This window comes from Podarcis vaucheri (assembly GCF_965113315.1).
Source record: "Podarcis vaucheri genome assembly, chromosome: 14".
Classification (NCBI taxonomy): domain Eukaryota; kingdom Metazoa; phylum Chordata; class Lepidosauria; order Squamata; family Lacertidae; genus Podarcis; species Podarcis vaucheri.
The window spans coordinates 49,159,237-49,185,477 of NC_138752.1; the positions used below are offsets into that span (position 1 = coordinate 49,159,237).

Sequence of the window (26,241 nt, forward strand, 5' to 3'; positions counted from 1 at the left end):
GCAGTTGTTGCTGCAGTGCTCCAAGCATTTCAGAAGTGCAGTGGGTGCACTTGGAGAAAAGCGGTAAGGATTTTTCCCTTCACAGCACTGAGCTTTGGAGGTAATCAGAAGCCTTGTGTGATTGTGGGGCAGTTCCCCACCTCCCCTCTCCAGGACTGAGCTTGTTCTTCTGCATTTACTGCACAGAGCTCCTATAAGAGCCAGTTTGGTGTAGTGGTTAAGAGCGGTAGATTCGTAATCTGGTGAACCGGGTTCGCGTCTCCGCTCCTCCACATGCAGCTGCTGGGTGACCTTGGGCTAGTCACACTTCTCTGAAGTCTCTCAGCCCCACTCACTTCAAAGAGTGTGTGTTGTGGGGGAGGAAGGGAAAGGAGAATGTTAGCCGCTTTGAGACTCCCTCGGATAGTGATAAAGTGGGATATCAAATCCAAACTCTTCTTCTTCTTCTTCTTTGAAACATAGTGCCCAAAGAAACCATAGTTTTTATCCCAGTTGGGGATGTCCCCCACCCCGAGCTGGGAGGAAGGCTAGGGACTCACCATGCTCCCTAGAAAATGGCAGAACACTGGCCATGGTGAGTGAAATGATTAATCCCCTGGACTAGCACCATGGGCTACTCCTTTCTCAAAGTGTCCCCACGCCCCTGGACATTAGCTACTGTCCATGGCAATGAATTTCTTCCTTGCATGCGTTCACCAGCTTTCTTTGCTCCACCAGTAATGATGTTTTTTCCCTACACACAGGTACTGGAAACGTGTGTAAAGAACTGTGGCCATCGCTTTCATGTCCTAGTAGCAAACCGTGACTTCATAGATGGTGTCCTGGTGAAAATCATCTCTCCCAAGAACAACCCACCCACCATTGTCCAGGATAAAGTACTTGCACTAATTCAGGTCTGTCACTGAGCTTTTGTTTCTGCCTTCTGAGTGATAAGCAATATTAGTCAAAAGTAGGTGCTCTCTTTCTCTCTATGTTTTAATTTTTATTATTATTGAAACAATACAAACAACAATTAATAGTTTATTGGTCACCAGATGCAAAGCAAAATACAGATGTGTATAAGGCAGAAAACAATTGCAACATGTGAAGTTAAATAGCCAAATCAAAAAGATGTTTGAGTTATAGGGGTCTAGGTTCCTCCAGGTGACAGTTAATAAAATAAACAAACATAAATCAATCAGCATTGAAAGTATCTTTTTAAAATTCCTCCTTGCATCACTCTACTGTGTTATGTAAGTTTATCAGCCAAAGCCAAGTACCATACTCTTAACTTACCTTTTGTGGGTAGTCCATCTGCTTGCATCCTTCCAATGTACCCCCGGCTCCACAAGGAGGGGGTTTATCAGATTCTTACAAGGGAGATCCCTGTTTGACCCTCTAAATAAAGAGAGCAAAGCTAATCCCTGTTCCGTTTCAAAACCTCTGCGAAGGAGATCAGTAAGGCTTGCAAAAATGTCCTGCCAACATTTCTGTGCTTTTTGACACTCCCTCCAGAGATGGATCAGCATACCAAGAATTTGACATCCTCTCCAACAAAGGGATGATTAATACTGTATTTTTCTCCCTATAGGACGCACTTTTTCCCCTCCAAAAATGAAGGGGAAATGTGTGTGCGTCCTATGGGGCGAATGCAGGCTTTCGCTGAAGCCTGGAGAGCGAGGGGGGTCGGTGCGCACCGACACGTCTCACTCTCCAGGCTTCAGGAGAGCCCCGTCGCCAGCCCCGCAAACTCGGGGGACAGCGGGAGAGGCGCAGCGCGCCTTTCCCACTGTCCCTCGACTTGGCTAGAAGGCTGGCGGGGGGGGAGAAGCCTGATCCTCCCCGTCGCCAACCCCGCAAACTCGGGGAACAGCAGGAGAGGCGCAGCGCACCTTTCCCACTGTCCCCCGACTTGGCTAGAAGGCTGGCAGGGGGGAGAAGCCTGCTCCTCCCCATCGCCAGCCCTGCAAACTCGGGGGACAGCGGGAGAGGCGCAGCGGGAGTCTTGGTTGACCACAAACTTGACATGAGCCAACAGTGTGACGCGGCAGCTAAAAAAGCCGATGCAATTCTGGGCTGCATCAATAGGAGTATAGCATCTAGATCAAGGTAAGTAATAGTGCCACTGTATTCTGCTCTGGTCAGACCTCACCTGGAGTACTGTGTCCAGTTCTGGGCACCACAATTCAAGAAGGACACTGACAAACTGGAACGTGTCCAGAGGAGGGCAACCAAAATGGTCAAAGGCCTGGAAACGATGCCTTATGAGGAACGGCTAAGGGAGCTGGGCATGTTTAGCCTGGAGAAGAGGAGGTTAAGGGGTGATATGATAGCCATGTTCAAATATATAAAAGGATGTCACATAGAGGAGGGAGAAAGGTTGTTTTCTGCTGCTCCAGAGAAGCGGACACGGAGCAATGGATCCAAACTACAAGAAAGAAGATTCCACCTAAACATTAGGAAGAACTTCCTGACAGTAAGAGCTGTTCGACAGTGGAATTTGCTGCCAAGGAGTGTGGTGGAGTCTCCTACTTTGGAGGTCTTTAAGCAGAGGCTTGACAACCATATGTCAGGAGTGCTCCGATGGTGTTTCCTGCTTGGCAGGGGGTTGGACTTGATGGCCCTTGTGGTCTCTTCCAACTCTATGATTCTATGATTCTATGAGAAGGGACTGTTTTCATCTTTTCCCTCCTGCACCATGGTCCCAATGAGAATCCTTTCTCTCCTCCCCAGCATCCTCCAACATTTGGGACCAGGGCAGGGGGTGGACTGCCCAGTTGGCTCCAGAATGTCATTTGGCTTCTAGAAGTCTGGAAGCAGCAGAGTTGCTATTTTTGCTTACAGCCTGAAGCAGAACATCAGTTACTGGCTGCTGCTAAATTGTCCGTGTCTGGAAGCAGCCCAAAATGCTGCTGTGCCGTTAACGTGTGCTTTTCCTGGCTTTTCGCTTGTAAATAAAAAATGGCACAACGCTCCAAGGCAGTGAGAATTGCTTCTGCAGGAAGGACGCCTTCTGCTGTAATTTAGGGACGATTCCTTGGAAACTGGCTTGGCCAATTCGGGTGGATCTTGCCAATCAAAGACCAAGTTCCCTCTGCTCAAGTGGGATTGGTGGCGGAGAATTGATGACTTTAATTACCGTATTTTTCGCTCTATAAGACGCACCAGACCACAAGACGCACCTAGTTTTTGGAGGAGGAAAACAAGAAAAAAAATATTCTGAATCTCAGAAGCCAGAACGACAAGAGGGATCGCTGCGCAGCGAAAGCAGCAATCCCTCTTGCTGTTCTGGCTTCTGGGATAGCTGCGCAGCCTGAATTTGCTCCATAAGACACACACACATTTCTCCTTACTTTTTAGGAGGGAAAAAGTGAGTCTTATAGAGCAAAAAATACGGTAACCTTGTTGGAAGATGTAAGAACACAAATAATGATGCACTCACACAGCAAGGCTTTATTTGTGTGCTTCCTGAGAAACCGATCCATGAGAATTTTCTTTTTTTGCCCTTAAGTGACATATAAATTTTATGAATTAAATGAATCGTGTACTTCTTATTTCATTCACAACTTTGTTTCCTTACCATTGATACATTCAGAATGTTTTTAACTGTAACTGCTTTTAGATGCTCTAATTCAGGCACAGGCAAACTCGGCCCTCCAGATGTTTTGAGACTACAACTCCCATGATCCCTAGCTAACAGGGCCAGTGGTCAAGGATGATGGGAATTGTAGTCTCAAAACATCTGGAGGGCCGAGTTTGCCTATGCCTGCTCTAATTGCTATTGTTTTTAGAATGTTCTTGCTTTCTTCTTGTTTTTACATTGTGTATCTTTTTGCTGCTCTGGGCTCCTTGGGGCAGGATATAAATTCAGTAAATAATTACATTTATTTACTACATTTAGTACATGTCCTGATGTGGCACCCTTGAACTTTCAGTTGACCCTTTGTGGCCTTATTAGAAACCTTTGGGGCTTTTCTCAGGCTTTCACCCCTCCCACAGTCACCATACAGCCCTGAGACAATGTGATTGAAGAAATACTGTTCACGTCTGTACAGTCGTGCCTTGGTTGTCAAAAGGAATCTGTTCCGGAAGTCCGTTCGACTTCTGAAAACGTTCGACAACCAAGCCACGGCTTTCGACTGGCTGCAGGAGCTTCCTGCACACAATCGGAAGCCGCGGAAGCCTCGTCGGATGTTCGGGTTCCAAAGAACGTTTGCAAATCAGAACACTCCCTTCCGTGTTTGCGGCGTTCAGGAGACAAAATGTTCGAGTCGCAAGTCTCCAAGGTACAACTGTACTGTATACTCTCAAGAAATGTGTACTCCTTTAGAGTAGAAATAACAGACCAAATTCCACAATAGAAGGGAACTGGATTGAGTTCCTTGTGACACTCTCTGTTTCTTTTGCAGGCCTGGGCTGATGCCTTTCGAAGCAGCCCTGATCTAACTGGGGTGGTCCACATTTATGAAGAACTCAAAAGAAAAGGGATTGAGTTTCCAATGGCTGATCTGGATGCTTTGTCTCCAATACACACACCGCAGAGAGTAAGTGGCAGTGTTGTCTGCTTTTCTTCCTTTTTTTTGTAGAGGAGGAGAAACAATTAAAGGATCCCTGCCTTCTGCCTTCCCTGCCCTTTTGGCTAAAGAGCATGATAACGACAGCAGCACAATCTTTCGGTGAATACTGTATATCTGAGTGTTTGCACATTGTTCTCTGCTAGAGCGTTCCTGAAGTTGACCCAGCTGCCAGCATGCACAGGTCCCAGTCTCAGCAACGGATGAACTCCAGTTCCTATTCATCTCCTTCTCCAACGGCGTACTCTGCTCCTCAGGCCCCAGCTTTGAATGTGACCGGCCCCATCACAGCAAATACAGAGCAGGTATTGTCTGAGCAGGTACTGTAGAAGGCATTCCCACCTCCAGAACCTTTTAAAAAATCAGACCGTGAAATGCATGCGGCTTCTGTAAAGGGTTGCATTTCTCTCCCCCCACTTTTAAAAATAGATTGCACGACTGCGGAGTGAACTGGATGTTGTTCGTGGAAACACCAAGGTGATGTCTGAAATGCTCACAGAAATGGTCCCTGGGCAAGAAGATTCATCAGACCTTGAGTTACTGCAGGTAAATGTGTTGTAACCAAAGTATAAACATAGTAGATTCAGGGCAGGAGAAAGGTTCCCCACCCCCATCCGTTTGCTGCCGCAAGGTATGATGATGGCTACTAGCTGAAAAGCCTTTTGAAATGAGTTTAGACATGTTTGCAGGTGGCCATTGGCCCTGGTGGCTAAACAAAGACTCCATGTTCTCTGAATACCAGTTACTGGGGATCGGGGGGGGGGGTCATGAGTAAGGGTGGGCTGTTTCCCTCATGTCCTGCTAGCAGACTTTTCAGAAACCTCTGCTATAAGAGGCAGAATGCTGAACTCATTGGATCTTCAGCCACAGCCACACCATACTTTTAAAGCACTCCTATGCTACTTTAACCACCATGGCTTTTTGCAATGAAAGCTGGGAACTGCTAGGGTGTTCAAGGGTCTATCAGCAACTCTCAGCACCCTTTACAGTGTCCAGGATTTGGGAGAAGCCATGGCTGTTAATGAGGACTAAGACTGGATGTCGTGGCTGAAGAAGACTGTTCCTGGCAACCTCAAAATCACTGGATGGAATAATCATTTTTAACTATAGCTGCTTTTTAATTGCAATCACTTTCAGAATGTTTTAACTGTTTTAGAACATTGTTGCTTTGTTCTGGTTTTTGAATTGTGTATCTGTTCACTGCTCTGGGCTCCTCAGAGAGCAAGGGTGAGATATAAATTCACTAAATAACAGTCTCTGTTCTGATCCAGCAGGGCTCCTCTGATTTTTTGTGTTCCAACCCCCTGCCAATAATAATAATAATAATAATAATAATAATAATAATAATAATAAATTTGTTCCCCAGCCACTCTGGGCAGCCTCCAACAAAATATTAAAAATACATTAAAATGTCAGACATTAAAAACTTCCCTAAACAGGGCTGCCTTCAGATGTTTTCTAAACATCAGATAGTTGTTTATTTCTTTGACATCAGATGGGAGGGTGTTCCACAGGGCGGGCGCCACTACTAAGAAGGCCCTCTGCCTGGTTCCCTGTAGCTTTGCTTCTCACAGGGAGAGAACCACCAGAAGGCCCTCGGAGGTGGACATCAGTGTCCGGGCCGAATGATGGGGGTGGAGACGCTCCTTCAGGTATACTGGGTCAAGGCTGTTTAGGGCTTTCAAGGTCAGCACCAACACTTTGAATTGTGCTTGGAAACGTAGTGGGAGGCAATGCAGAGTTGGAAGGGACCATTTTGTCCAACCCCCTGCAATGCAGGAATCTTTTCCCAACATGGGGCTTGAACTCACAACCCTGAGATTAAGAGTATCGTGCTCTACTGACTGAGCTATCAGTTCTGTTCTATCAGCTTACCTGGAAAAGGAAGGGGCAGTCTGGGAATCAGTGTAACAAGACGGTTGGTGGTTAGCAGTGCTATTTTTCTAGAAAAAGAGGTGCTGGAACTCACCATGAACGTCTTCGTCTTAGAATTCCAGTAGTGCCCATCTGATAGCTGCCAGAACTGAGTTCCGGCTGGAAAAAAAGCCCTGGTTGTTAGTTGTTACCCATCAGAAACCCAATAAGCAGCTAAATAAAAAGGAAAGGTTTTTAATGGCATGCAACCAGGCGCTGCAGCAGAATAGAGACAGACAGGCCCCGCCAGCCCTCTCCTCTCCATCTGAATCCAACCTTCTGAAATGTCACAATCTGGCTCTGAACTGATGGGATCAAAGCTGACATGGTAAACTCAGCCCTCAAGCTGTGAAAGCAGCTGCGGGAAGCACGAGGTGACACTTGTCCAGGTGCCGAGATGCCAGGTCAACGAGGCTTGTTTTTCTTCTCAGGGGTGGGGGTGCTGATACCACCAGCAGCATGGCTGTCCTCGAATGAATGTTTATTATTACGGCTAAACAGGCAGCATAGTAAAACCAGAGTTTCAGCACAATTTTTTACATAAACATTAAACTGGTCAAAGTGGAATTTAACAATCAATATACTAATTAAATGGATTGAAGATATGTATCCTTACATGGCTGTCCTTAATCATGAATTTCCACTCCGAAGGGGGAGGAATGCAAAGAAGGAGGAGGCTAATTCTTGTATTGAAGGCCAGGGCTTCTAAAAGTGGCAGCCTTGGGAAACACTGCTAGGTACAGCTTGGCTACGGAGGCTTGGCTGGATTTTGCAGTGGTTCAGAATTCTATGCTGCTAAAAGGCTGTATTCCATGGTATTATTTACCTTATGCAAATCTGTATGTATTTTAGCTTAATTTATCGTCCTTTAGTTAGTCACCTGGAGTTGCAAAGAGCTTCTTACGGCACTGATGCCCAGACCACAGGAAGTCTCTTGCCACTACTGTCACCCCTTAAGATCCTCTTGCCCATGAAGTTATATCTGCAGCCATAAGGACTAGAAACTTAATTTTTAAAGAATTGCTGAGATGTTTAAGAAGTTGAACTTTTGAGCTCAGTATTACACCCTGACCTGACCGTTTATGCGGAAGCCATGTCGCCCTGGCCCTAGAGCCTTACTGTGATGGCCTGGGAATCCGATTCAGAGGCTGAACCGGAGGAATCCCAGCCTGCACAGGAGTCCCCGCCTCCAGGGCTGGCTGAGCTGGGGCAGGGCCTTGATTCTGAAGCGCCTGCACCTGTGCCGGATCCTCAGGAGCAGGCACCAGGTGAATCCACTCTGGCTCCGGAGGTGGTTGAGGACTCAGTGCCTGCAGGTGAGTCTCCCCCTGGGTCCAGTAACCCTTCAGCCTCTCCTGAACTGCAGAGGCTCAGGGCAGAGAGGTGGAGGGAACTGGTTTCTCCCAGGAGGAGTGCTCGCCTTAAGGCCAGGAGAGGCGGGTCTCCTGGGGGCCGGGACCGCCCCTGGCCTCAGAGAAGATAAAGCCAGTCAGCCCGGTCCCAGGTTGCGGGAGCAAGCCCGGTCCCAGGTTGCGGGAGCAACGTCGTTGATGAGCTGTTTTGGCCAGCATCCAGTCCTGTTCCCCCAGAGTTCCTGTCCTTGCCTGGCTCCTCGCTTTAGATCCTGCTTCCCCCGTGGAGGACTGTCTGCCGACCCTCAACTCAGGTCCTGGACCTCGCCCCACAGTAACCTCCCCCCTGAACCAGCACACTTACGCTAGATATCTTGACAGATAACACAGGCCTTATAACCAGAATTAAATATATGGAGTTCTTGATTGTTCTGACCATCTGGCAAATGAGCATTCTGCCCTTCTTTTCTGCCTCCTTACAACACAAGGAAGGGGGTAATCTCTGCTGAAAATAAACCCACCTTTACCAGTACCCCCACCACAACTACATTGTAGAATAGCACTGTTAACCTTACTTGCGATAAGGCACCTTTTTGGCAAGGGCTGCCCCTACATGGCATGATGTAGTTAGTGTGAGCAGGCCTATTATATCTGGGCTCTGACGACTGAAGCTCCCCTGTGTTGTAACTCTTGGACATCATCTCTTCCCCTTGAAGTTGCAATGATTCATTTCTCCCAGGAGCTGAACCGCACCTGTCGAGCCATGCAGCAGAGGATCGTGGAGCTCATCTCCAGGGTGTCCAACGAAGAAGTCACAGAAGAGCTGCTTCATGTAAACGACGATCTGAACAACGTTTTCCTCCGATACGAGAGGTGGCTTGCTTTTCCTCAGAAGCTCAAATAGTTGCTTGCTTACCCTTAAGTGTGGCTTTCCCCCCCTCACCGAGTAGTTCCTAATCTTTTTGAAAATCAGCCTTTTTAAAGTCCAGGGTGTATCCTGTATCAAGAGCTTAAATTCATCTTGCTTGTTTCCCATACTCTGTGCATTAGTATAGAGACAACTGAAACCGTGAGTCATTCCTTCCAAATGCTTCTTTCTTGTAGTTACCTGCCCTTTAGCACATTTCTGGAGCTATTAACTATTAACTCCTGTACCAGGTATTCTCTTGTCGTCTGTAATATTGTCTTCCTCCCTCTCAGGATTTAGTTTAAAGCTCCTGATCATTATTTATTTATTTATTTATTTATTCATCTATTTGATTCATTAATTTAGTTCACTTACTCATTAGTTAGATATCTCTTTCAAATCAATCGTCCTGATTCCATGCTGTTGATGGAGCTAGAAGCCCCCTTTGATCCAATCTAGCTAAGAGAGCTGGAAACACCTGCTGCTGATTTCACTTGTGGGGCTCTGGCTGCAGGTTATCCACCCCTGACCTATACCAGCAGCCTTTTGTAACCCATGATATACTTGCAGATGTTTTGGACTGCAACTCCTGTCATTCTTGACCATGGGTCATACTGGCTCAGACTGATGGGAGCTGGAGTCCCAAACCTCTAGAGGGCACCAGGTTGAAGAAGGCTGGCCTTCAGCATTGTAATGGCAGGTTTTGGGGTGAGAAAGTTGGATGGGGTTGCTTCCAACCATTCCTAGAGGTGTGACAGTGCAGCAACCCTTGTGATCATATGCTGGTCTCTGTGGCTACAGTCGGCTTCCCACCACCCCAGCCGGAAAAAGACAGATCCTTCCTTGTGCATCCTGGGTTTTGTCATAAGGCTTGCACCTTTCAAAATTGCTACATGCCATTTTTAATCTCTCCTCTTTTTTTGTCTGCTGTAGATTTGAGCGATACAGGTTGGGTCGGTCTGCACAGAACGCAAGCAACGGGGTGAGTCCTCCTGCTGGGATTCTCTAATAAGACAGGACTGTCCAGTGCAAAATTGCTAACCTTGGGCTTGGCAAAACTCAACCTTGAAAGTGAGGTGCTACTGCTGCTGCAAAGTCCTTGCCAGAACACTTTCTGATATTTGTGATGAAGTTTGGAGCCCCTTTGCTCTTAAATCAATTGCATTTAAGTAGGTAAATGTGAGGTGGTTTGCTTGCAGGTTACAAAGACAGGAGCAAGCTGAGCTGAATGGGATATACAGAAATGATCCAGATATCAAGCTCTTGAGATGGTTTAAAGGGTTATATCTTGAAAATAAGCTGAGATAGGAATCGGTGTTTTCCCTTTGCATGAGCTTCAATTAAACCAGGATGCCTCTAATTAAACATAGTTTCTTGTTCCATCCAAACAGGGAAATCATGGTTTACCAACTTCAATATCCTGGCTTGTTCCGAAGCTGGTATCCATAGTTTCCCAGTTTGGAAACAATGGTTTGCTGAAGATTTTCTGGTTTGATGGTTCATACCATAAAGAGAAAGGTAAAATAACTGTCTGTGTGGGCAAAAGACTGACATTTAACTCAAATGCTATCAAATGTGTTTCATTAATCCCAACAAGACTGCCCATTTTATTTCTCCCCCTTTCCTCCCCACTGCTTCTTTTTTCTCCACTACCTCACCCAAATTCCATAAGCAGAAAACTCAAGTATATTAACTTTGCATTTTGGACAAGGAAAGGATTTTGCAGAACTTTGACCTCTTTGGCTGCAGTATGATCGGCGAGGAATTAAAAAATGGGTTTAGAGTATGAGGGTCTGTATAGTTAGTAAAAAAAAAAGAAGAAACACCACCCTGTATAGTATTAAAAAATTGACATCTTTCCTGATATGCTGTCAGAATAAATTATACAAATGAAGTAAATGTTGGACTAGAAATTCAAGAAGCCAAATTCCATACCTGGTGTTGGAGACAGAGAGGGAGGTAGATTCCCATAGCTTTCTCTGTTCTTAGATAGAGCAGCCTTCCCCAAACTTGTGCCTTCCAGATATTGTTGTGCTTCTGCCAGCTCAAGCCACCATGTCCAATGGTTCCCAATGATGGGGGTTGTTATCCAGTCACAGCTGGAGGACAGCAGGCTGGGGAAGGCTGGCGTAGGGCTTCCTGGATTGTAGCCGTGTTCGAGAAAGGCTCTGCCTCTCTGACTAGCACTGTCCCATGGAATGCATCTACCTTATGTGACCGCTTCTGGTGTCCCAATTGGCTCAGCAGGTTCTCAGTGAGGTGACTGAAGACAACTTAATAGACCTGGGGCCTGGCTCCCCGGCAGTGGTCAGTCCCATGGTTGGAAACACGGCGCCGGCATCCACACTTTCGACCCAACTCGCCGGGCTTGGTATGTGTTTTGCCTTTCCAGGGGTGCTGGGAACTGGAGTAGTATGGGGCTAGTCCACAGCACACTCCCCTGGAGTTTCTTCCATGTTTCAGGTTCCTGAAGAAGGTCACGTGGCTCTGACAAGTAGTGCTTGCAGTTAAGGGTGGCGTCCCATCTTGTCCTGGAAGCTTATGATGTCCACATCTGTCCATCTTATAAACAGAGTGGAGTCTACTGCTCTTTTAGCAATCCTGCTCAAATGGGATTGTCTGAGCCAAATTGCAGGTCATGATGCGCTGAGTGCTGAGTTAGGCTAACCCCCCCTCGCTGCATCTGCATCATACAGTTAATGCACTTCGCTTCCCCCCAATAGAATCTTGGGAACTGTAGTTTACCCATCACAGGGCTACAGTTTCTAGCATCTTTAACAAACTATAGTTCCCAGGAGTCTTTGGGTGAATCCATGTGCTTTAAATGTATGTTGTGGGTGTAACCTCTGTTGCAAAGCGCCCCTGGACATCAGAGGGGTGAGGAAGAATGGGGGTGCTTAACCCTTTCCCCTCCACTAACTCCCTTTCCTTTAGGGAAACATGTTGTCTTTTCTCTCTCCCCCTCCTTGCTGAAAAAAAGGGCTTCAGATCTATGTTTGCCACACAAGCCTAGATGTTGGGATTCTGTGGGGAGGTGGAGAGTGAGTTTCAAGGGCAAAGTAGCTGGTGGATGAAGCATCCCCTCCCCTCCCGCAGCTTCTCTGCTTCACATCATCCCCTCCAGAGAATATATAGCAATGGAGACGTAAGTAGCCAATCAGCCAACGTTTCACAAAGCTGTGCTTCCATGTTCAGTCTGATGCTTCCATCCACTGGAGATGCGTAGCTGTATGTCCAACTCTAGACTCGGTGGTTGGGAAAGGGTGCTGCAGGTGTGCCTAGAACCAGTCTTTGGGTCAGAGCAAAATGTTCAAAGCAAAAATGTGCCTTCTTCTATCTGGCTGGCTCATGTGGCGGCTCTGGCTTTCTCCTGCAGCAAGGATGGGGAATCGCAAGCGTGAAGGCCAAAAGCAGCCCCCGAGACACCTCTTATCTGGCCGCTGAGACTCTCACAGGCCAGCCCTGTTTTGAAGCCTTCTTGAGTGTTTCTGCTTGGCATGTGTCCTTGGAGTCTAGTAATGGCTCTTTCTTGCCTGAATGGAGGCTCGAGAGGGGAGTTTGGGAGTAGGAAGTATTCTCATTCATTGCTCTGCCCATTTTTGCCTCTTGCCTCACCCACCACTAGCATGTGATACTCCCCCCCCCCCCAATAAAAAGTTGCTTGAAATTAAATATGGCCCTTGGGGTTGAAAAGGGTTGTCCACTCCTATCCTTAGCCATATTGTTTCCTTTGTCTGCAGATATAGGCGCAAACAACGTGAGCGGAACACTCAGCTCCCTCCAGCACCCCAACCCCCGGGATGACTTCGACATGTTCGCACAGACGAGAGGCAGTTCACTGGCTGATCAACGCAAGACGTATGTTGGGCCTGAAGGAGGGAGGTGTGGGGGACTTGGGTGGTTCTCTTAAGCCCTCAGAACTGGCTCTGTGGGGCACAGGCTCAACACAGTCTGCTCTGAGCCAGGCTCCTGTGGGGGCAGAAATTAAGGCCAAGAGGACAGTGGCATCGTGGTCAAAGTGAGATTTGGAGCAGAGGCTCCCTGTTCCACAGATCAGTCTCTCAGCCACTAAGCTCCTTCAGTGCATTCGTTCTGCAGCCCACCTCAAGGGCCCAGAGAGGGTCAACCATGTGTTAGCTGCAGAATTCTGATTTACAATTCTTGCCCTATCCTGGGCCATCCAGAGTCTGTTTTAATAAACGGCCTGAACTGGTCCATTGTACAGTAACCCTGGCATGCCAATAATGCCCAGAGGGTGCAGGTTGTGTGTGTGTGTGTGTGTGTGTGTGTGTGTGTGTGTCTCAGGGTGACAGCTTTTCCATGTGGAACTGAATGCAGCATCTCCCCCTCACCAACCCATTATTTTGGAAGGCACGGTTAGTGTGCTTTCGCCACTACCCTGAAGGCTGGCTGGCTGAATCCTGGCCTCCAAAGGCCTACCTACCAGAGATGCCCTGGCATTCAGGCACCAGGGAGGAGATGGGTTATTGTCCTTGGTTCTTTAGCTCCACCCAGTGGCTGACTAATGGGCAGGTCTTCACGTAGTGAACTGCTTCTGTCCTTTTTGTGTGGCGATCCTAGGTTTTGTGAAATCTTTCAACCGTTTCCCCTCCCTGCTCCGATTTCCATCGGCTGTAGGGAATTCAGGAGTGGAGTTGAAATTAATGACGAGATCAACCATTTGCGATGCTGCTTCAGTTTAGCCTTTTTTGTGTGTGCGCGCGCTAAGCTGTTAGGCTGAAGGACCCTTCGGTGATGGTCAGTGGCTAGTTTTGCAGCCTGCATGAGATAAGATTGCACTCTCGACCAGGTTTGCAGCTTGGGATTACTCCTGGATCCGACACTTCTTCTAGACAGGTGGCGTCCACGGTCGCTTTTGACCAGCTTTGGCTGGAGCACCAGCAGCCGTCTCTTCTAGCACAATCTGACCTGGCTTTGGAGACCTTAGTGGTGCGCCATGACGTAGTCGTAGAGCCTATGTTTTATGTGCACACAAGGAAGGACCTCAGTGATGTTTTCATTGCATTTACATTTAAAATTGCAGAATTGGGCAGCGAGGAGCTTGGGCAAAGCCAATTTTAGAATTCCTTCTCCATCTAGGAGGAGAGACCTGCTTTGTTAATTTTTAGTCCGCAATTTCTTCAGGTGGAAAAAGGCTACTAGCTACAGAGGGAACGGGAAGGGGACTCTAGAGGGTAAGCACTTTTTTATTTTAAAAAACCCTTAAAAACACCCAATGCTTGAAAACGTAGGATCAGCTGCTCAAGCCTGAGGCTGCTGTTTGTTTTTGAAAAGAACAAATGACAAGAGAAACGTATAAATGACTGTGCTTGGGGCTTAATATTTTGCTCCTCAGCGTGAAACTCTTATATGGAGGCACTTGGCAACACTCCTGGGACTTCAATTTATAGATGACATTCCCGATGTCTTCCGTTCTTACTCTTGCATTTGCTGCTGCCTGGGTATTTGCAATGCTCATCGCATTGCCCCTCTTCTGTTTCAGCGTAACATACGAAGACCCCCAGGCTGTTAAAGGGCTGGCATCTGCCCTGGATGTTCGGAAACACAACGCAGGAGGGGTAAGTCGCTTCTCTGCCCTGTTGCATTGCAGACAAAGGGGGGTTGCTCTCAAGCTTTGCTGAGAGCGTTGAATGCGACTCATGTGTTTCCTTCAGTCCTATCCTGAGATTTTTGTGTGCGTCCAGCTTCAAATTGCAGAAAAGAGCTGTGAAGCACGTGTGGTCAGTGGTGCTAAATTGTGTTTTCCTAGAACTTTCTAAGGTTTGAATACTTCATGCTAATTTCTGGAGAGAACTGACAGGTATCTAGCCTGACGTTTCTCGAGAAGATTACCTGTTTCCCCCCAGTTACGTGTGTTAGCAGCACACTGAACACTGACCCAGAAAGCAAGCATAACTCTTAGATTCTCTGGCTTTGTATGGATAAATATAAATTATAACTTGTGGTCGGTGCAGGTAACCTGCTTCTTTCCAGTGATCTGAACTGGGAGCATGAATGGTCTTCACTGAAGACTACCCTCTATTTTTCTTTTTGGTCGGGGCAGTGATTCTCTCCCCATTCACCTCTCTGGATGAGGAATCCCGATCTCTCTGTACATTCCCATCCTTTGGGTGGCAACATTTGTCCTTTGAACTCATCTTCTCATCTTTAGTGTTCTGTTCTCTTGGGAGAGAGCACATACATTGCAGCAGCATTTGACCTGGCCTTATCCAGGGGTTTCCTTGCACTCCGGGTGGGGGCATGGCCTTCCTGGAGGGGTCCTAAGGTCTGAGTGTGTGTGTAGGAGTGGGAAGAGCTGTGGGGCATGATGGAGAGAAGGGATTTTTATTTAGATAAATAACCTATAAGAATACAATGTATGTTATGAATATCACTACTAGCATACATATAGAAATAATAAGCATGATACTTTTTTCAGAGATTGTTCCATTTATATTTCCTCCAGTATCATATAAGGGTTTATCTTGTATTCTCACACTCCAGTAAAATGTGTTTTCAGGTTTTGTTTTTGAATCAGCTTAACGTTTCTTGCAGGCGACCTTGGAAGGATATGTATCCTGAAAGGCGGGGTATAAATTATTCTATCGAGTCAATGAATGAGTAGTAGACAGGTGGAGTCTGGAAGCATTTCTGACTGGCATAGGCAAAGCATATTCTAGAATGTAGTCGTCAGTGTTCTTCAACCTTTTATTTGTAAACCCCCCGGGGAACTTTGTGATCAAGCAGTTTATAAATTTCTGGAAGCAGTGAAAGGCTGGCCGGGAGCCAAAACTAGGCTGAATCCTGATAAGACAGAGATGATGGGCAATTCCTGTGTCTGTGAATTAGGTGTACAAACTGTTTTGTGAGGGGTTGCACTGCCCTTGATGGAATAGGTTCTTAGTCTGGGAGTGCTTCTGGATTCTGATTTGTCACTGACTTGCCAGGTGGCTTCTGGTGTACTTAAGCTCAACTTACACTGGTCACCAGCTATGGCCATTCTCAGACCAGGATAGCCTGGACCCAGTTGCCCATGCTCTAGTGACATCCTGCTTAGACTGCTGCAATGCTCTATTTGCGGGGCTTCCCTTGAAGGCAGTCTGGAGGTTGCAGCTAGTGCAGAATGTGGCTGTCAGGTTGGTAAGAGGTGCAGCCTGATGGGCCCATGTGTCACCAGTCCTGACAGCTCTGTGCTAAAATGCTGGTGGATTGCCAAGCCCAATTCAAGGTGTTCATATTGGCAAGTACCTAAATGAGCAACTCCCCCAGTTTCAACCATCTTGGGCCCTGTGATCATCAGGGGGAGGCCCCTGTTGCTGGTGCCACCTCTGTCACTGACCTGTGAACAAGTCCTTCTCAGCGGCAGTTCCCTGTTTCTGGAATGCCTTCCCTAGCGAGGTGTTTCTGTTTCTACCCTTATTGACTTTCAGGAAAGATTTAAAAACCTTCCTGCTTACCCAGCAAATTTGATGGTTGAAATATACTGGCTATGGCAGCCTCGAAATCAGCTACTATGATGGGAGGGCTTTTAAATGTTTTTAAATGTTTTTAAGTATTTTAAGTTTGTTTTTGCTTTAATTCAAATTGCATTGCCATAACGCTTTGATGCCAGGCTCCTTTGGAAGGAAAGACAGGCTAGAAATGTAATAAATAATAATTCTGAGAAAGCTCGCACCTTGCAGCTGGATGAGCATCCTTCTCTATTAACCTGCGCTCCTGTTTGATTCATGCTTTGGTTCCCTGGGCTGCTTGTCTTTCCCCCATCAGTGTAGCTGTTATCAGCCTACAGCGTTGTCAGTTCAAAGGGCTCCTCTGAGTTAACCCAACAGGGTCAAAGTGTGCAAAGACGTGCATGTTTTCAGACTTCACCCTCCTGCCAAGGTGTCCTCTGGCCATTTTGCTCTCCAGTGTGTTCTCCAAGTGTTGGTGAACTGTAGCTCATTGTCAAAACAAAATAAAAAAATTCCTTCCAGTAGCACCTTAGAGACCAACTAAGTTTGTTATTGGTATGAGCTTCGGTGTGCATGCACATTTTCTGTCATCAGTGTTTTGTTAGAATATTCAGGAGGATCCCTAACAGATGAGAGAAAATACATTTCACAAGAATAATTGAAGCCGGTGCAGGGAGTTTACATTGCCTCTTGGTTTGGATAGGGATGCAAGGAGAAACTGCTTCCTGACTTTTCTAGAAAATACCACACATAGAGTCATTTAAAACATGTATGCTGACCTGTTCATTAATTGGCAGGCCTGTGGAGTGTGGAGGCCAAAAATGATTTTCTTCTGGCATGTTGTTTTTAAATCCTTGCAAACGGGATTACAGCCTAAATGTCCCATTGAATTTAGTAGGACTTACTCCTGAGGAGCCATTCATAAGGATTGCACTGTTAAAACCTTAAGCTGCCTGGGTTCTGGTCGCTTAAGGCAGTGCACAGCACCTTACTGTACCTCCCTGAACAAGCTTGATCTCATGAGATTTTAGAAGCTAAGCAGAGGCATACTTTAGTAATTGGTGTGGAGACCTTAGAACAGCAGTAGCTAACCCTATCTTATTGCTTTTATATTGTAAATTGCGGTGAGGGCGTGACTCCAGGCGAAAAGGCATGAATTTAGTAATATTGATGTATCTTCATATAAGGACGACTTGACAAGTAGTGTTTACCTGACCAGAAACTCATTTATTTGTCTGAAAAGAGTTTTTGCCTTGGTCAGAGGGTTCCAGGTGGGTAACTCAGACAGCCACAAGCTGCCACTTCCTGGGGCAGTGTGCACCCGAGGGGAAAAAAGCCCTCGAAAATTCTCCGGCACTCTCAGATCACAGTAGTTTGCTGGCCAGAAAACTGAGATTGTCACTTGGGAAGAGGATGAGACTTCCTTGCAAATCAAATACACACACACACACACACACACACACACACACACACACACACATTTTGCCAGCTTGTATGCCTTTACCTATCAGAAAGCATGGTGTGTTTCAGAAATGATCTACCTTTCCTTCCAAAAAAATTTCCGCTTGAAGATCTGAAAGTTGGTTTGGTTCGGGTTGTTGGTTTTTGTTTTTACTTGCCACAGGTGAGTAATAATTTACAGACCTGGGATGGGTGAAGTGGTATCTGAAGCCTGGAGGTCATGGGCTCGTCTTCAGGAAATGTTGTAATCTCTCCATCTCGCTGTTGCTTTGCCGTCTCCCTGTGTCCCCCCACCCCCCAACACACCTTTTGACTTTTTAATGGGAATTTCTGTTCTCAACACAGAGGAGAGGTAAAAGTGGCAGTTCAGACATGGATCCCATAGACAAGTGGCTAATGACGCAAGGAATGGTGAGGAGGATTTCGCCAGTCGAGTGACGCCCCACCCCCTTGTTGTCCTCACCCCCATCTCCTCCTCTAAATAGCATAACCACCCTCTGTTTACCTGTCACTCATCCTGTTGAAAGAACGCAAATTGGACAGTGCAAGGAGGTGGGGTCCCCACCTGTGAAGGGGTGGGGAAGTGGGACCACTGGCCAGGGTTAGGAGACCTGGGGATAGATATTTTTCAACGGGGATGTGTGGCAGCGAAGAAACATGTATGTTACCATGTTTGTTTCCAAAACTCACATGGACCTCTCCAGTTCCTTTCACTGTCCCAATTTTAAAAAGAGAGAAATATATATGTGCAGTATCCACATTTCCTCCAAAACACAAGTTCTGCTCGTTAAAATGGGGAGGGTTTGTGCTCGTTTTGCAAAAAATAAAATAAGCTTAATAGCCTGCCCCTGCAGCACTAAGCAGTATGACCAGAAGCTCAGACCATATTACACTGTTCAACGCTTCCCTGAATTTACTCTCGGCAAGAGTTCTGGAGCAGCGGAAACAGAAAGAGGCTTCCAAGTGGGTTTCCTGCAAAACAGAGGAGTGTATCTGCTGGACTAAATATGGCTGAACATAAATGCAAATATGTTGTTGGGGCATCCTCTTATTATTTTTTAAATTTATTTTTAATTTGTTAGATTTATATTCCACCCTTCATCCAAAGATCTCAGGGTGGTTCGCAAGATGAAAAACACAAGATAAAATCACAAATAAATAGTTAAAACAAAAAACAACAAAACAATAGCCCCCCCCAAAAAACATTTAAAAGTCTGTAGAATATTAATCACCCAAAGGCCTCATGGAAGAGCAGAGAGCAGAGCTTCCATGCTGTGCTGCATCTGGGAATTGATGGTTGAGCCATTTCCTCTAACCAGGGAATCTTGGGAACTGTAGTTGTCAGAGGGGAACTTAAGAGCTCTGCACCCCAGCACCCTTGCTGCACTACAATTCCCAGAGTTCTTGGGCTGTGATGGGGTGGAGCTATGACAGTCAAAGCCTTATATAGCCATTCTAGTGTAGATATACCCCTTGGGTGATTTTTCTCTTGGTGAAAGCATATTACTAGCTAAGGCTAAATGTAGTCTTACGTCCATGGGGACTTGGACTATACTTCCATAACCCCCCTTAAAGGTAAAGGAACCCCTGACCATTAGGTCCAGTCGTGGCTGACTCTGGGGTTGCGGTGCTCATCTCGCTTTACTGGCCAAGGGAGCCAGCGTACAGCTTCCAGGTCATGTGGCCAGCATGACTAAGCCGCTTCTGGTGAACCAGAGCAGTGCATGGAAATGCCGTTTACCTTCCCGCCGGAGTGGTACCTATTTATCTACAGTGGTGCCCCGCAAGACGAAATTAATTCGTTCCGCAATTTTTGTCGTCTAGCGAATTTTTCGTCTTGCGAAGCACGAAATCCCATAGGAATGCATTGAAAATCAATTAATGCGTTCCTATGGCCAAAAAAAGTTCAAACAAAGCCAAATTTGGTACAACAACAGTTTATTAACTGCTCTTTAAAGTCACACATACTGTAAAGAGCAGTTCAAAAATTTAAGGGAAAATAAATTAACTTTATAAACAAAACATGTCTTTGTTTTTAGTCATTGAAAAAAAGTCGCGAGACGTTTTCGTCTTGCGAAGCAAGCCCATAGGGGAAATTCGTCTTGCGAGGCAAATCGCGAACGGAAAAAACTTTCGTCTAGCGAGTTTTTTGTATTGCGAGGCATTCGTCTTGCGGGGCACCACTGTACTTGCACTTTGACATGCTTTTGAACTGCTAGGTTGGCAGGAGCTGGGACCAAGCAACGGGAGCTCACCCCATCACGAGGATTCGAACCGCTGACCTTCTGATCGGCAAGTCCTAGGCTCTGTAGTTTAACCCACAGCACCACCTGCGTCCCTAATCCCCCTTAGCTCCTCGGAAAACATGGCATCCTGGGAGCAAAGTATCCAAGCAGGGTGACAGTTTAATATAGTGAAGACAGAGCCCTTGACCCATCCTGGCAGAGGCCAAATGTGTGTTTTCCTTCAGCTCTGCAGTTCCGGTGCCACAATGGGAGCCAAGCAGGAAAAGCTTTGAAGGACCTTGCACCCTCACTTATGTTTAATGTGCCCTGAACTTGAGTAAGAAGCAAAGGGTGCCAAGCTGTGACTCTAGAGTGCGGGGAGGGTGTTTGGACTACAGCTCCCATCAGTCCCAAGCAGCGTAGCGAGTGGTCAGGGATTTGTATTCCTGCAACATCTAGAAAGCCATGGCTTCTTCATCTCTGCTTTAGAGTTCCCTTTCCTTAGACTTGCAACTCAGCTGCCTTGCAAGAGATAAAACGTGGGACTGAGTAGGGTTGAGGGCAGGGGAGTGCACACAACTGAGAGGCAAAACAGAGTATCACAGTGTTCCAGAAGCTTCTGCTGCCTCCCCAGGGAGAGAACAATCACTGTTGGTGAACACCTTAGGAATGAGGGGAGAAACTAGATTCAGTTAGCATTTAAAGGCGAAGCCTAATTTATACTTTTCAAAACAAATGCACAAAGCAAAACGCAGCCGTCCTTCCAAATTTGCACTTTTCCGAATTGCACAACGCAGTTCTCCAGCCCGGTAATGTGTGCAAAAATGCAGCTACTGTGGTAGTGTCCATAAAAAATGTATGTATTTGTCATAATAACATGAAAAAACTGCATTATATTAGGCAACAGTGCTTTGCAAAAAAAAAAAAAAAGTGAGCGCAGGAGATGTTTGCACAAACAAGCCGGTGAATTCCAATGAGGGCTTTTAACGAATTGCAAACTGGTGTGGCAATGTGGAGAACTGAACTTAAGATCTTAAAGATGATAAACTGAGTGAAACCAAAATTGACAAATTCAGCCACTCAAAGAGGGTATGTGCAACCCTCTGTATCCTGATGCCTCTGGGATAGCTCAGTCAGTAGAGCATGAGACTCTTAAACTGAGGGTTGCGGGTTCAAGCTCCACATTGGGCCAAAGATTCCTGCATTGCGGTCCTTCCAATTCTAGGATTCGATTCTCTATTCTCAAAAGGTGACAGCACCTCCCTTTTCCTGTCCAGGGAGATGAGTGGGTGCATGGGAAGATGCAGAAGAAGGAAGCAGAGAGCAATTCCATGCCTCAGTCCTTCTCTTACAAACATCAGGTGTGTTTAGGGAGTCTGTTTTCCAACTCTCCCCTATTGTCACTCATCCTACAATTTGGTTCTGCTTGGGTGCTGTTCCCAAGGGTCAGAGAAGCCCAGAGTATGTTTCTCTCGCTTTCTCTGCTCTATTTAAAATTGATGGGGGGAGAGTACAAAACTCTTCCTCCTGCCCTGCACATATTTGCTGCTGGCTTGTGTTTGTTCACTTTGGGAAAAAGGATACTGCAGCCTTTGTGTCGGCCATAACAACTGTAGGGGACTGGTTTATTCCCCCTTACAGGGCATTTTAACCTTGTTTGTTTTTAATACGGATGTATTTGGCATCCCTTTAGAATCTAACTAATCCGTAACACAGTTTTCTGTCTGAATTAGCGGTAGCTCTTAACCGTATCCATTAATAGAGTACGTAACAGAACTGACAAACTGCAGGAGTTACAAGTGGCCTAGTACAGATGGTTCTACTCAAGTATGGCATGGTTTTCTGCTGAGGTAAAGCAAAAAAGTTTATATTTTAATATTGTCTCTTGGACCAGAAATGTTGCTCAAAATACCCTCTTCTAAAATCAGACTTTGCCAAAGAAATTAAAAAGAATGCATTCCCCTCACCTTTGTAAACTTCAGTTTTTGGTGTCATTTCATTCCACCAAACTATACTAGAATTCACGTCCCCGGTTTTATCCCATATGGTGGTTCATTATGGACCTCATCGCAAACCAGATGTTGGGAAGCTGAAGCATAGTTTGCTGTGAGATCTGAACTGGCACACCATGGCTTGCACTTGGCCATGGAGCCTGAATCCAAAACCATTGTGTCAACAACGGCTTGGCATGATGTCTGAATTGGCAAGCCATGGTTTTGACCAGCAAATATCTGATACTGCAGCTTGACCCTGTTCTGCAACCCCAGATCTGCACAGGACAATAGCATTATTAAAGTGGTGGGAGTGCTCTTGCCACATTTCATCCGAGACAAATTGTTCCCTTTCCAGGGTTGAGCTTGGAGAAATGCCAGTCCTGTGAGTTTGCAATGCAAGCCAACTCTGCACAGCACTGAGTAGCTGGCACCCGTCCCTATATCTGGACCAGGTTTGGAATTCCTTTAAAGTAGCTGTCGATTAAAATGACAGCGAATGAATGTTTTTAAAAACTTTAGAGGGAATGATACAACCTGTTGGAAGGATGAGGAGAGTGTCAGGCTTGTAACCAAATCAGTATGCTATGTATGCATGTTATTTATATTGCGCAAGCTGGTAGAACCTGGGCTTGCAATCTCTTTTTCTCCTGCTTACTCCCACTTGGTTACTTTTTGCACAGCCTTAAGGTGAGGCTGGCACTGTCTTAAGAGCTGTTGCTTGCTGGCCCAATGTAGGTCACTATCAGGATATCAGTGCAATGCTTTCTAGAGCTTCCCTCTTCAGGTCATGCCAGTTGTCGGAGCCAAATGAGGATGCTGCTTTTGGAAGTGCATCTGGAAAAGCTGTATCCTGCAACCTGGATGAATTGTGCAAACAAGACAAAATTAGTTTTGGGTACTTGCCATATTTTATGTAGTTCTGCTGCTGCTGCTGCTAGTCACTCTAGCAGCTGGATCACACTGCTGGATCACACCAATAACCCGTCTAGTCTTGCATCCTGCTCTTACAGATGCCTCTGGCAAGCACATAATAATAATAATAATAATAATAATAATAATAATAATAATAATAATAATAAATTTTATTTATATCCCGCCCTCCCCAGCCGAAGCCGGGCTCAGGGCGGCTAACAACAATCAAAATAGTCCAACATTTTAAAACATTCATTATAAAATTAATTAAATCAAATTAAAATCAAATTAATGGCAACCATCAAGCAAGATTTTGTGCAGATTGCCAGAGGAGGGGGTCAGGCTGCGCCCTGACAAAAGGCCTGATGGAACAGCTCTGTCTTGCAGGCCCTGCGGAAGGATGTCAGGTCCTGCAGGGCCCTAGTCTCTTGTGACAGAGCGTTCCACCAGATTGGAGCCACGGCCGAGAAAGCCCTGGCTCAGCAGGACTTGAGCACATCAGCACTCTCCCTACTTGCGATTCCTAGCAAATGGTTTTCAGAGGCATCCTACCTCTGACAGTTGAAGTAAACCATAGCCATAGCCCTGTCCTTCTTTTCCAAAGCTATCTTAAGTTAGCAGCCCTTGCTACATCTTACGGAAGCAAATTCCACCTGGCAGAGCACATCTCCACTCCCAAGCCCAGGAAATTTCACCGGAGAGGCCTGGGCTCAATGGTATCTTCTCTTTATTCTCAAGGCCTAGAAGCTTGCATGCTTTACTTTTTAAATGGCCACGGTTCTACTCCGGAGTGGTGGAATTCACAGAGCCCTGTTTCATGGTTCTCTTAAAGAGATGTGTTGGGTTCCATGATGAAACATCACAAGCTCGGCTACTGCATATTTTGAAACTAAAGTGCCTTTCAAGTGTTACAGTGAAGAGGATGGCTAATCTGCAGTGGAATCGCACGAAACATTTGGCCCTTAAATGTTTGGGAGTTATCCATCATTGGGTCCATGTTGAAGCTGACAGCTTATCCAGTCTGACTCTGGTGATCTCAAGCAGCTGTTTTCAAAGCTGTGGGGTTTTTTTGGAGATCCCCATTATTCCTAAAGACCAGCTTTTCCCATTTTCCCTGCAGTGTTGAGCCACAAGAAAGTTTTGAGTAGATTTTGGTGAATACTTATGAAGTCCTACAGGGTGACCAGGACACTCCAGAGGCCTGGGCCCTGTTCTGTTTGAGCTGCCTATGTACCCTGGAACATAGGACCCAAAAATCCTTTGTAGCCCATGGAAGTTCTGTGGGAGACATGCAGAGGTTTCTTGTCTGCATAGAACATGGACTTCACCAGTCTAGCTCAGCATTGTTTACTTTGGCACTGGCTCTCCGGATCACAAGCAGGGAGCATTCTCAGCCCTACTGGAGATGCAAGGATTGAACCTATGCTCTCAGCCACAGAGTTGTAGCCTTTTCCGTGGAAAAGGTGCAAAGTTGGACGTTCCACTTGTCTAAAAGAACCCCTTTGGATATATATTTTTTTTTAAATCTGATATTGTCCTCTATGGATTTACTCAATTCACATGATTTTATTAGCATCATTATTAGGCAGCTTATATGCCAAACTGGTTTCTAAGTGGTTTATTCCTCTCCAAAACAGAGCTGGGAAAAATCCCAGCCACCCAATGTCTAATGGTAGCCCCAGTGAGAAAATGGCAGTGCGCTCTCCTCCAACGCAGGTCAGGGATAGCACCAGGAAGTGTGACGCTGGTGCCTGCAGTCCTACCCATGTTGACTCAGACATAAGCCTCATTGAATTTGACGGGGCTTACTTCCCGGTCATTTGGTGTGGGATTGCAGCCTGAATCATCCCTCTGAGACATTTGCAAACATGGACACAATGACTAGCAGAGGTACGCCCATAACTTTCGGTTCTAGCTTTCCATCCTAGTGCAATATAGCACTGGGAGCCTTTGCTTATGCAGAAAAATACTACTTCAGCAATATGAATACCACAAAAACACTTGGACCCATAGCTAAGTTTAGTAGCATTAAATATAAAAAAATCCAACTAAGGGACAGTTAAGTAAAGGCTCAGCTGAGCTAAGAAATGTTGGTGGATTCCTCCATCTATTTTAGTTCCTCACCTCACGCCTGCTTCTTCTATTCCCCCACTGGGATTCATAAGGGATTCCAATAATTCCTGTCTCTATAAGGCTTGAATATTGGACCTAATGCATTTCAAAAGCTTGGGGGGGGGGAGTCCTATTGCTATTCTTGTCTCTTCTCTCCTCACCTTATGCCCCTTCCTCAGCTGGTCCATCTTGCCAATGAAGCCCCAGGCATTTGTTCCTAAAAAGATCTATCCATTATTATCCCCGATTTGGAAATTTTGGAAGACCTGCAAATTTGCCATTTCCCCTCTTATCCCAGCCTTTTAAACACAACACATTTCTATTAATATACTAGCCCACCTGTAACCGGCAGAAGCTCTCTAGGGCTTCAGGCAGGAGTTTTTCCTAGCCCTACCTGGAAATGCTAGGAACTGAACCTGCGACCTTCTCCACGCAAGCCAAATTCTCAGCGACGAACGGAGGCTTAGTTCTACAGAAGAAATTGCCAGCCGCCTCCTTCCATGCACAGAGGAAGGAGTGTGCAAACCTCATCCCCGTAATGCTAAGCCACGTTTTCATGTTGCTTCTGAACCAGACCCAAGCCTTGCACCTGCAGACCAATGACCCTGTCATTGGTGCAACTCATTTCTCCCGTCTCCATTTCTTGATCTCTTGCGGTGAGCAATGGGGCATGTCACGGATACCTCTTTCTTTCATGTTTTGGATTTCACCTCCTATCCAGCTGTATCTAATATTCCAGCCTTAAGAGAACCAGGTACTTCAAACTCTGAGCCATGCTGGCCCTTCCCTCAGATACACAGCCAGACCCCGGCCATTTCACTCATCGCAACCTTTTTCGTTTGCCGAGATGTTTTCTTGCTTCGCTTGTTGCTTTATTTGTGGTGTTGTTGTTGTTGTTGTATTGCAATTCTTCACAGCAGTGATACATCTCACACAGCGTATGTTTTTTTTCTCCAACCCCCAACCCTCTTTTTTTTCCTTTCCTCTTTCCCTCTCATTCTGTGGCCATGATTGTGGATGTGTTGTGTGTCCTTGTTTTATTTTTTGCCTGCCTCGCTCTATCTCTTTGCTGCACTCCCTAGATTCCCGTCACACAGTCCTCTGTCATGGATGACATTGAGGAATGGCTCAGTACCGACGTGGTAAGACTCTCTTCTTTTGTTTTGCTACTTTTTAAAAATTTCCTTTGATATGTTTCTGCATAAGAGGCTGCGCACATCGCTCCTCTCAGTGGGAAAAAGCAACACCGTCTGTGAGCAGCTGTGTCCGTATTAGCGCTGTGGGATTCTATTCCGCGGCCCATCCAAGCGCCCCTATTTTCTAGGGACAGTCCCGGGTTTACAGAAGCCGACCTGGTTTC

The 26,241-nt window shown here is 46.2% G+C and overlaps 1 protein-coding gene across 5 annotated transcripts in view; it reads left to right on the top strand.

The window, feature by feature from the left end:
• The window catches only part of TOM1L2 (target of myb1 like 2 membrane trafficking protein), a 52,251-nt gene that overhangs the window by 12,828 nt on the left and 13,182 nt on the right, over window positions 1-26,241 (top strand). For 2 of the 5 annotated variants that reach the window (XR_014213665.1, XM_082199771.1), the window contains exons 4-14: window positions 744-893; window positions 4,389-4,523; window positions 4,700-4,858; window positions 4,983-5,099; window positions 8,559-8,692; window positions 9,660-9,708; window positions 10,974-11,097; window positions 12,467-12,584; window positions 14,230-14,305; window positions 17,984-18,049; window positions 25,964-26,023. Coding sequence is in view for 4 of the 5 variants with exons in the window: in XM_082199771.1 (XP_082055897.1) it covers window positions 744-893; window positions 4,389-4,523; window positions 4,700-4,858; window positions 4,983-5,099; window positions 8,559-8,692; window positions 9,660-9,708; window positions 10,974-11,097; window positions 12,467-12,584; window positions 14,230-14,305; window positions 17,984-18,049; window positions 25,964-26,023 (1,188 nt within the window). In the remaining variant the exon portion in view is untranslated. The remainder of the gene's footprint in view (window positions 1-743; window positions 894-4,388; window positions 4,524-4,699; window positions 4,859-4,982; window positions 5,100-8,558; window positions 8,693-9,659; window positions 9,709-10,973; window positions 11,098-12,466; window positions 12,585-14,229; window positions 14,306-17,983; window positions 18,050-25,963; window positions 26,024-26,241) is intronic. The other 3 variants (XM_082199772.1, XM_082199773.1, XM_082199774.1) reach the window with 3 other exon arrangements.